Source organism: Pseudopipra pipra, chromosome 1 (genome assembly GCF_036250125.1).
Source record: "Pseudopipra pipra isolate bDixPip1 chromosome 1, bDixPip1.hap1, whole genome shotgun sequence".
Classification (NCBI taxonomy): Eukaryota; Metazoa; Chordata; class Aves; order Passeriformes; family Pipridae; genus Pseudopipra; species Pseudopipra pipra.
The window spans coordinates 134651082-134662757 of NC_087549.1; the positions used below are offsets into that span (position 1 = coordinate 134651082).

At 46.9% G+C, this 11676-nt stretch overlaps 1 protein-coding gene across 1 annotated transcript in view; it reads right to left on the reverse strand.

Annotated features, from left to right (window-relative positions):
• Positions 1-5107, reverse strand: part of C1QL3 (complement C1q like 3) — an 8529-nt gene extending 3422 nt beyond the window's left edge. Inside the window, exon 1 of the mRNA XM_064678983.1 lies at positions 3827-5107. Within this exon, the coding sequence (XP_064535053.1) occupies positions 3827-4414 (588 nt within the window). The 5' untranslated portion in view covers positions 4415-5107. The remainder of the gene's footprint in view (positions 1-3826) is intronic.
• Positions 5108-11676: the final 6569 nt, after the last annotated feature.

An 11676-nucleotide genomic window follows, 5' to 3' on the forward strand; every position in this document is an offset into this window, starting at 1 on the left:
TTGAGGGCTTTTCATTTGCAACTTTCCCTTAAACATACTTTTTTCCCCATTTCTCCCTTGCTGTTCCACTACTGATTAAATTTGACATTTCTTGCAAACTGGAAGTAATCTGTAGTTTCAATATATATGCTGGTTTCCAGCAATGAGCAGTCTATGCCACTGTAAGTCTCCAAATCATTTATATATAATTTGACTGTGTTTGGTAAAATATTTAAAGATGGTTGTATGTGATTTATTCCAGTGTAACACGTCATCTGCTTGTTGCTTGTCTTTGTTCTAGCGTAGTTACAGAGCAGTAAATGATTTAGTGGCATTGCAAAGCTGAACTAAGTAATAATGCATGATTTGGCGTACTATATGTGGGATTTTATCTGTTCTGAATTGAAAAAATAGGCTATAAGTCACAATTTTCCATGGATTCCTTTCAAAGTTTACATGATAAATTTCCAAATTAAATTTTCATGTGATATGATTTCACATTAATATTGAAATGTTATAAAGGAAGGGGTTCTTTTACCATGCAGGATCTTACGGCATTATGCAGCTTAAAGATCACAGTAGGTGGAAATTCTTTATGCATCCTGGAAGAAGAGTGAGAAAGGCTGCAAAAGCTTGCAGTGCTGTGACAGGCTGCAAATTTAAACTGATACATGGCATGATGATTAACCCCGACTATTTCAGGACTTCTTGATTCTGACTTGCCTGGTATTGTTTACCATTATTGATCTATTTTGCTAGTGTTTAAGCGATAATTATTCTAAGCACCGGATGTTTCCTCGGGATTAATTACGGGCAGGGTGGAGTCGAAGGCTCTCTGGGTCATTAACCCTGGAAACACCTTCCAGAGAAAATAACAGACTGAAATGGTTGCTGGCCGTGTAAATGGAAAGGGCAAATGGTGAGGAGTGAAAAGCGAAAAGACTATACATGAGCTAGAAAAACTTCCAGCCAGTGTCTTGCATACTGGCAAGCAGATGGTTTTAATATACTTTTCCAATTCCCATTTGCATCCTAATGAAATGCTATTTTGTGGATTTGTATAAAACGTTGTGTTTCTATGGATAGTAAAGGAGAACTCAAATTATATTAGTGACTATCCTAAAGGAGTCAGCATGTGGACACTGACTACAACAGCAATGGATATTTCATTCTTAAGATTCTACATAGTACATACTGGATGAAAAAAAAATATTTTGGGTGTTGAAAGTCTAGAAACCAAAGTGCAGATCTTACTGCCCTGTGTATAGCAGCAAAGGTCCCATAGACTCCAGTACACTATTCCTAGGGGGTTTACCTCCTTGCTTGGTTAGCCAGAGCAATTTCTTTTTAAAGCCTAGGAGAACAGTCTCAAATGAATTCTCAGTGAGTGTACTGCTGCGAGACAGTAAATGTAACTCAAAATTAAACCATTAAGGGACAATACATTTCACAAGTTCATGCAAGTTTTTTCATGAAGCTATGCTCTCTGGCTGCACACACATATTTGCTTAGCCATCTCAGCACTTCCCTGTTCAAGCCTGATAACCATTAAAGTAGCATTAACACCGAGGACCTTGAGGTTCTACATATGTATTGCTTAGAAATGATATTTGATATACACTTTCCAATGGTTTGGCTTTTTTCATTGTTAGAAAACACTGGATTTTTAACGTTACCTTTGTCACTCCACAACTTCCAAAATTTCTGAGCTTTCTTATAAATAATACACAAAGTGTATTTTAAGTGTCACATCAGCATTTAGTGTTTCAAGTATAAATCATAATCACTGATGGATTAAAACTGCAGGTCCATTTCAAACAGTTTATATGCAGTTTATATTACCTAAATACTTGTCTCGCACGGGTATATACAAATATATTCACAGAAGCCCTGGCCTTTTTTTTTCTTCTTTGAATAACTACGAGTTTAATTTGTCTGTCTGGTACTGGAAGTAGCTATATTTGGGAATGGTTAGACTTCAGGCTCAATTTAATATTTATAACTGGGTACTTCTTTAAAAGTACTGCTATATATATATTCAAGATTAGTGAAAATAAACAATTTAAAACATTATAAGTAGGGGTAAAAATAGAGTAATGCTTTATTTGCATGTAAAATGGTATTCTTGTAGTATGCAAGATTTCCCTTTGTATGAAGATATCGAAGTGAATGTATTGCGACATACTTTGCTTTACTAGTCCTGGTTTATCTGCTGAGACGGTATTTATAGTAGGTATTTTCTAACTTAATTAACTGCCGCTGATGTCCTCATTACTCTGTTTTCACAGTCCTTCTGAGGAGCCATAAACAAAAGGTTAAGTGGTGTATCAGGTTAATTTGCCGGCGGCCGCCGCTCCGGTGTGCGCTGAGCACAAAGGGCCGTGAGCCGGAGGGGTCGGCGTGGGACGAGACGCTCAAACGAACGAGCCCGTCCGCGACCCGCCCGCACGGCGGGGGCACGGGGCCGGTGTTCAGTCCCACGGATACCGCACAGAGCTGATCAATCCCCCAGCCCGCCCCGCCGGGGGGTGAACAGAGCGGGGAGAGCGACAGCTCTCGGAGCCCGGCAGAGCCGACGTACGGCTCCTCAGTCCCCGGTGCCGGGACAGCTCGGACGCTGAGGGACCTGTTGAGCAGCCGATGCTCGGCAGGTCCCTCGCCCTCCCCCCGCACGGGGGGGCCGGGAGACCGGCGGGAGCACCGCCGAGCTCCGGGGACACGGGAACGCCCGGGCACACACCGCACTGCCCCCGGGCACCCAGAGCCAGAGGGATGGCGGTGCCGCTAAGCGCTGTAGGAATTAGAGCCAACCGATCCGGGGCCGTTAACTACGTACGGAAGAGGCGCAAAATTGCAAAGGACGGCTCCCCGGAGGCAATGTTATAGGCACAGCCTCTGCGAGCGCGGTGGCAACGTTTATCCTAATTAAAAGAAATGATTCCTGTGTCTTTCAGACAGGTAGCATCGCAAGACCTTTATTTCCGTTGTCTCCATCCTGCCCCGGGGGATGCCGACAGAGCCGGGCCGAGCCTGGGCTCTCCAGTCGCCCGGTGTGTCTCCCCGCCACGATCCATCAGCCGGGGCCTCCTCTGGCGCTGGCCCACCAAGGGCCGAGCTCTGCGGCCGCCGTGCTCACTCTGTCACCGGCTCTCCCGGGCGGGGAGAAGCCTCGCTTCCCGCCGGGGGCTGAGCGTGTCAAACCCAGCGCCCCTTGCCATGCCTGCTTTCCTCCCACTCACCTCACCCTTTCCCCACGCAGTACTACCCTCTCTTGAGCTCACCCGCCGTCTCCAGCTCCCCTTCCTTCCCGGGGAGTTTCCCATTCCCGGCCGCTCACCCCTGCGGGGGCAGCGCTGCCTGCGTGCCCGCCCCCCGCTCTCGTCCCGGCAGAACTGCGGGCAGCGCTCCATGTCCCAGGCGGGCTGGGAGCGGCGCCGAACAGGTGCTGCTGTGCCCGCGGGGCGGCCCGGACGGCGGGCTGGGAGAGGCACCTGCGGCGCGGCTCTCGGGGAGGAGAGAGCGTCGAGTCCGCATTCTGCTCTGCGCGGAACCCCCGGCCCCTCGGTGGTCCTCGGGCACCCGAGGCGGAGCGGGGCGGTGCTGCCCGCAAGGTCCCCGCCGGCTGCGGAAAGACGAACGCCGGTCCCCTGCGGCTCCCTCGGGGCTCACCCCTCCTCGCAACCGCGCCGCCTCCAGCGGCCGCCCGGCTCCCCCTCCCCGCCCGCTTCCCGCCCTTCCCGCGCCGCTCCGCCCGCTACCCGCACAGCGCCCGCTCCCTCGGGGAGCCCGGCTCTCCCCGGGCGCCTGCTGCCCTCATGTCCCCGGCTGCCCCCGGCGAGGCGCCCACCTGGTTGTTCTTGCAGAGGTCGGCCCACATGCTCGTGCCGTCGCCACCCCGCATGAGCACATGGTACGTGAAGAAGTAGATGCCGGGGATGGAGCAGGTGAACTTGCCGGTGGTGGGGTCGTAGTGGTTGCCCAGGTTGGTGACCACGTCGTCGAACTTGAGCACCTCGTAGCCCTCGTGCTGCCGCTTGAGGCCGGCGTAGAAGGCGATCTTGGGGACGGTGCTGTAGGTGGCGGCACTGATGGCCCCGGCCGCGTTCAGCCCCGGCGCCCCGGGGGGGCCCGGCAGGCCCTGCCGCCCCGGCTCGCCCTTCTCACCCGGCGGCCCCACCGGGCCGGGCGGCCCCGGCTCCCCCGGCGGGCCGCGCGGCCCCGCTTTGCCCGGCCGGCCGGCCTCCCCTTTGGGCCCCTGGATGAAGGTGGGCAGGGACTGCATGAGCCCGCGGTCGGGCGTGGCCGCCGTGCTGGGCGCCTTGGTGCCGCCGTAAGGGTCGCAGACCATGCGGCAGGTGCCCAGCATCTCGTAGTGCGCCGAGGTGCCGGCCGAGCTGACCAGCACCGGGATGAGGATGACCAGCAGCAGCACCATCACCACCCCCAGCGCGCCGGCAGCGATCAGCCGCCGCCTGCTGCCCACCAGCCGGCTCAGCGCAGGGCGATCCTCTTGTCTGCTTTTGGACAAAATCTTGATGGTTGGCGGGGTTCCTCCTCAGAGCCGAAAAAACGCCGAGCCCTTGCGAGCTCGGCTCCCCTGGGGCTCGGCCGCCCTCCCACGGGCCGGCGGTGGCGCGGGGCTCCCGCGGGTCGCGGCGCTTCGCTGCGGCCGCTGCAGCCACCGGGCGGGCAAGGGAGCGGAGAGGGAGAGGAGGGAGAGCTGCCGCCGCGCCTCGGCCGCCCGCACTTTTATGCTCCCGCTGGCGATCGACTTTTTTTTTTTGCAGGCTGTGCCAGTCCGAGTCAACTTTCCCTGGAACTTGCCTTTCCTCTCGCGATCGCCTCGCTCGCCTGCTCGCTCTCCCTCTCTCTCTTTTTTTTTCTTCGCAGAGACGACTGTCCTCAGCGGGGACGCGCCTCCCGGCCGCCCCGGTGCCCGCCGCCCAGTGTCCGCGCCGCCGCGCCGAAGCCGGAGCCGGAGCCGAAGGGAGAGCGGGATCCTGCCCGGGTGCCACCTGCCAGGAGAGGAGGAGGCTGACGAGCGCGCTGGAGCAATTTATAGGCACCCAAAAGCGCAGGGGAAAGGGGAGCTGCTTTGGCATCTCATTCCAGCATCTGCTCTGCTCTTCCCACTCGCAGAGAGTTTGGCATTACTCTGTCAGTGTGGGAAATACATATTTTTTTTCTTATCTCCCTCCCCCACCCCTCCCGCAAATGGATGAACAGCGAAATCGTGAGCCTCACTCACTAGCTGCATCTTGCGATGACAGCTCTTCCTGGAGCAAACCAAAGGGAAGAGATGTGCTTAACAGCCTCCGGATACCCTTCAGGTCACCAATCGAGAATTAAAAGGTCAATCCACCTCCTGCTTAACGCTTCCTTGAGGCCACCCTACCATGTTGGTGTTTTATGGGAAATACCTCTTTAAATGCAGAGATGCTTTACCCATTGTTCAAGTAGAAGTTATTTGAAAATATATCTCCCACAATAATAGAGATTAACATCTCTGGCAATTTCGGATCTCTCTCTTCCCCCTCACCCCGATTACAACCCTAAAGACAGAGAAAGAAGTAGTTCTTCTGTGAATTAAAACTGACATACTCATCACTGGCAGCAGTGTTTCCTGGTGTTAAAGCCAGCCACTGCTTTGCTTGCAAACTGACACCTAGGGAAAGTGTTCCCTTTTGTTTAGAAGCCAGAGAAAAGTGCGGGGCATATGCAAATCAACAGATGCCTGGACCTGAGGAAGAGATCTCTTTGGTTTAACTTGGGGGCAGCAAAGCATTTTGTTAAATCTTGGGGTTTTCTCTTTTCTTTTCTTTGTGTGTGTGTGTGTTCATGAAAGTCTTCTCCTCTCCCAAGGTCTGGTGAGCACCTCTGTGACTGAGTGGGAAGGTGAATGTGCAATATTAGTGGCATTGCTGCTGAGAAAATATTAAGGAACTTGTCCTGCTTACAGACATACAAGGTACACAAAGAGCTGTTTAAATAAACAAACAGAATTGATTCCTAAATCATACTTCTGTATTCAGGAGCAATGGACGTCAATCAAACGTGGGTGACATTTGCTTGTCAATACAGGGATGATGGCTGGAAAGAGTGTGACTTATTACAGCAAGGCAAGAATCAGAAATGAGCAACAGCAGCAAATAGGACAAGAACCAAATAATGGCATCTCCAGCGATGATCAGAGGGCTGTGATCTTGTCTTGGATTTTATTAACACGAATCCCCTCTCCCCTCACCCGTTCTCTTTTATTTCTTTTCTATTCCACAACACAAGAAGGTCAAACAAGCAGGCAGTGGGAAACAAAGATTCATTGATTCTTCCTTTTAAGCAGAAATGTCAGCAGCTCCTTTTGCTCTTTCCTGAGAGACTCAAAGGCAGTGAGTGTGTCCATGCTGCTTAGAGATGGGCCAGTCCAGCTCCTTATCTCCCCAGAAAACTCCTGACAAAGCTTCCATTCATGCACTTGTAAATATCCCTCCCTCCTTTTTTTTTATTATTTTTTTTAAATAATTTTTTTCTTTTTTCTTTTCTCTAATGCTCTGTCTTAAAAAAATTCTTTATCTGGTACTGACACAAACTAGCCAGTTCCCTCAGCTAAGAGCTTCCCCTCAAGACCCAGGAAGCATTGAACATACTTGGAGGATTCTGTTCATATCTCATCACTCTCTTTACCCCATAGGAAAGGGCTTTCAGCATTGCTCTTTTTTCTGGGCGGGAAAAAAAGAAAAGTTGGGCCAGGAGTGACTGTATTGTCTCAGCCTATAGCTTGGCCCTTGGGGTTTTGTATTTAGTCATCCCTAACCCAGGTGGTTTTTGCGACATCAGGATGTGCATAAAACTCCATTTCAATGGCTGTGTTACACATTGGGCAAAGAGCAGACCTCTCATCCTCAAATAGACACAAACCTATCATGATCTGTCAAATCATAGTGATGCTGGATGGCCTACTTATCATTACTCTAGCTATGATAAGCCTCATTTTTAAAGTGAGGTCCTGCTATACCAACCACGTTTTCCTTCTTAATAGGCAGTATTATCCTCGTGCATATTGCCAGGGATGCTCATTCACTCTGAACTGTTGCGGACTTTCTCACAGAGAAGACAGTCACAAAAATCACAGCCAGAGTAAGCAGAATAGAGAGAACAGGGCAAGTAATGATGCTGGGTTGTCAGTGGAGCTTGTATGTAAGCTGGGAATATAACTTGAGACCTTGGATTTAGTTACCAGATTATCCTTAGTTCCCAAGGAAAAATTGTATTTTCCAAGAAAACTGAGAATAGGAAACCAAAGGCCTCAGAAGTTATGCACTGGAGGTCTCAGTACTCTGGTGCAAAGTAAAAAGAAATGTAGAAACCTCTTTTTACCAGAGGACACTTGTTTTCCTGAAGTGGTGTGTCAAAACATTGATTTGCTGTAATTAAGGCTTAGGTAGTACTTGTGTTATAATCTCTCCATGCTGAAGGCTAACAGTCCAGATTGACAGTCCATTCTTAATATAACCATTATATTTGCATGATCTGCTGCCAGTTTTAATGTGTTAAATTTATTTGTATTTTCTAAGCCCTCTTGCAGGCTTGCTCCAGCCTTTCAGCATGTTTGCTTCCCTTCCAGTTCTCTGGGCTCTTAAGCATTCAGACGCGCAGTTGGTGTTTGAGCTGTGTCCCCTGCAGCTTTTGCCATTTGGAACAGCCTTCTCACAGCCCTTACTGACTAATTAGTTAACATTCATACAGACTGAAAGATGTACAGCATAACATGTATGTCCATTTTACCTGTGTGCCATTGCCTCAGCTCTAACTTCAGGGAAAACTGAAGAAAACCGTCTAAGAACCTGTTCCCACTGGCACACAGGAACACGTTCTGCAGTCGCCAAGCACGAAATGTCTCCTTCCTCCTGCAGCGCTAAATTCAAAGGATTAGCCCGGGGAAAAAATACTCTGTAAGGAAGGGCAACCTTCTACTTTCTACAGTAAGCAGGAGTGACGTGGAAAAAGGCATATGCTTACCAAAGGAGCGTTTGAATGCTGTGCCAGGTTCATACCGTTTCTACTCACTCCTATCTGCCTCTGTTTTGCTCTTACTTACATTTTCACTCCTTTTTATTATTATTTTAGAGAAGCATTTTGAATTTCAGTCTATTCGAAAATTAAGGCTTTGCTACACTGGACTGTTATGAACACTGGTTTAATTATGCATGTAAAGGTTAGCATTTTAACCTGGATAACAGTGGTACGGTCAAGGAAAAACATACACTCACTCCAACAGGTAAGTGGGTTCAATACTACAAAATAAATCATAGAGGAAAAAATATTCATATCAGTATCGGTGTCTCAAAGGTACCACGGTGACATGGCAGTAACATAGTGGTGTTCTAAACCATTCTTTGTATCCTATTTCACTTCTGTTCGCCTAGTTTGGTAAAATCTCAGTGGTGGCACATGTGTCAGTAGGTCCTGGAAAGCCACATCCTGCACCAGTTTTGGTAGATGCTCATACAAGCAGTGTTAACTAAACTCTCACAAAACCTGTTTTGGTCAGCATGACTGAAGACCATTTTTGTTTATAGTGATGCAAGATGCTGTATCCTTAAATAAAATTAGGATTTTCATGCTCATGGAAGGAAAATCAGCTTTTGCACGTAAGAGAAAAAAATTGCTTTGCTGATTTTTTGGAAGCTTTTACCTGTCCTTTGGAACATAGGAAGTCCTTCTGCAGGGTATTCTCTGCTACTCAGGGATTTAAACCATCTTTGTGTGTGTGATTTGAAATATTCTAGATTATCACAATTAATAAAGCTCTTTGAAAATCAGCTTCTGAATGCAAAGGCAAACACAAAAATGATGCAAAGAAATTGTGTCCAGCCTTAAAAGGGTTACATCCACTTTTCAAATCCAAATGAGGGGGGAATGCAGGGAGGGCTGTCACAAAAGTGACAGGGCTCAACAAGGAGAATTTGCAAATAAATTCGACATATCTCTTCCTTTTTAGTTTTTAATCTGAAAAGATCAGTCAAACGTGACTAGTTACTGGGGGAGGGGGAACAGAATTAAAATGGGAAGATTGGAACCCAAGTCATGCATATCGTGTTTTGACTGGTGAATTACCACAGATATAAAAACGTAACTGTGTGTGTAAAAATAAGTCTTAAACACATAGGGAGCTAAAGATTACACATTCAGCTGACAAAGTTTAAGAATATAAAATAATCATGTATGACACTTGGTAATTGCCAACATAAATAGTAGTAATTTACCATAAAAGATGCTCATAATTGCAAGTGCTCCTGTTTATTCCAAAGATTAAAACACTAGTTGCAAGCATAAAAAATTGTTCTTTCAGGTTTCTTCTTTTCCATGCATCTGCAAGCCTGCTGCTCTCTGTCTTCTCTCTATTCCATCACTCCAGAGCCGTGATCAATGGTGGCAAATACAAAGCTGTGGTGCATGGGAAAGTGTACAGTCAACCTTGGCAGTACTTTTGATCATGATGATAGGACTTCTCCAACCCCAGTGGTGCCTGACCAGTTGATTGCTCTTGCACTGGTGATGGCATGGAAGTGCTAGAGCTGTACCTGGGGTCAGTTTCATGCTCTCTGGATAAAGCTGCTCTCACTGAGATCTTTTTCTGATCGGTCTCCCCTTCCAAGTGGCAGGTTCACACTTTCCTTTGCAGGAGGAGCTGGGATTTGGAGAGTTTCTGGATAGGTTTCTAAGAGCCGTGGTGCTATGGAGGTGTAATTGAGCAATGCTTGCACCAACCAGTAAATTCCTCCTCCATAAATAGCCTCAATTTGCCAATAAGTGCACTGCATTTCAGGAACTGGGTTTCCAACAATAAGGGTTTTTTACACAGCACTCCCACTCAGCTTTCTTCGCAGAAGCCTGAGCATCTAGTGCCCCCAGACACCATGAGAGTATCTGCTTGCAGCAGAGTCCAGCTAACAGTCTAGTTCAGCTGAAAACACCTTTTTTCTCTACCCCACCTTTCCCTTCCTGTAGGATAGGCATTTTAACTCATTACCCTCTTAACATAGAAGTCTTGGCTTCTGCAGCTGCCTATGTAACCACAGCAGTGGTGGCAATGTTTTCCATGTAGTCTTTCTGCTTGATCCCCCCTGCTTTTAACTCCTTTCTGATGAAAATCTATAGCAGATAACCTGTCATAAGCAGGCACACAGAGGAACACACACTGGTCATTAATAAAGCCCAAAATATAGAGATATTCCTAACTGCTATTAAATCAAGGAGTATTGCTAATAGTGAAGGCTACAATGTCGGCATTCTTATGAAGATGTAAATAGTAAATACAAAAGGGTGGAAGATAAATGCCTCTAACATGGGAGTAAGATTAAACAACCACTTTGTCCCTGCTTAAAACTATACCAATAAGCAAAGGCATTTATCATGTTGCACTTCTATTAAAAATTATGTCAGTAGTTAGAGTCAATCAGGAAGAGATTTCAAGATGATTTGCCCATGAGAATGATTTTGGTTACCTTTGAAACGGTTATTAGACTGCCAATGCTATTAAAGAGAGATGTTAGGGGCAAAAAGGAAGAGCAGAGACAAGCTTTTCTAAACTGTCATCTGCGATTTACCCTTCCTCCTCCAAACCTGAAAGACTCCCTTTCTGTTGTTCTACCAACCCCGCAATCTTCTGGCATTTCATACTGGAGTCCTTTATATTCATCAGGAAGTTGATGGATGGGCAATAAGAATGGATAGCTGGGAGTGGAAAACTCAAAATTAAAATCCCTGGAGTGGCAAGATGCCCAAGAGATTTATTCTTTCTTCTGTCATCCCCCAACTGAATTTCTTTTTGTGCCTGATTATTGATTTCTGGTGTAGTTAATGGTGTAATTTACTTTGCAAGTTGCAATAACTTCTGATCATTAATTTTTCTTCCTATCTGTTCATTAGTTAAAGCAGGAGACCCTTTGATCCCAAACAATCTTCCCTACAACAAGATGGCATACAGTGGACTTTGGTGTGATTCTGCAAGATGCTGAGCTTTTGATTATTATGGTAAGCAACTGTGCTCAGAATTTTGTGAAAGTTTGCCTTGTATTGTTAAAAAAGGCATGTTGCAATATTATTCTGCAGGTCGGATCCATCACAAATTAGGCATGACTTCATTGAAGTAAGTTGTAAAATGAGATGTTAACTAATGCATCTGAGATCAGAATTGGGTTTGCTATTTGCATTACATTCTTGGTATCCAGTTTCAGTTCTGTTCACCCAGTTTGCTAAAATCAGTTTGCTGCAACAGAGTTTCAAATCACAGGGAGTGCTCTCCTCCCCAAAGGGACTGATTATGGCTCCACAATGAGGGAGGACCGGGGCATTTCGTCGCGGCATTGTAGAGATACAGTCAAGCAGAGGAACCACTGTGTAGGTTTCCCAGCATAATGTGTTGCCAGTGCCATTATTAATAGGCTATCCTGTACTGGATGTAACTTTGGGTTTGGTATTTGTTATTTTAACTTACATGTATGCATTTAGCAATAATAATAAGTAAAGGATGCAGATCGGAGAGAAAAAAATGAAGTATTTACCACCTCCTGAGATATGCATGTCTTTATGCAATGCATACATTTTCAGCTAGACTGCTTATATTCTTTCTATGCAGCATTAAAACTCTAGTATGCATGATTACTGCACAAATCCAAACTGCATCAAGTGAGAAAT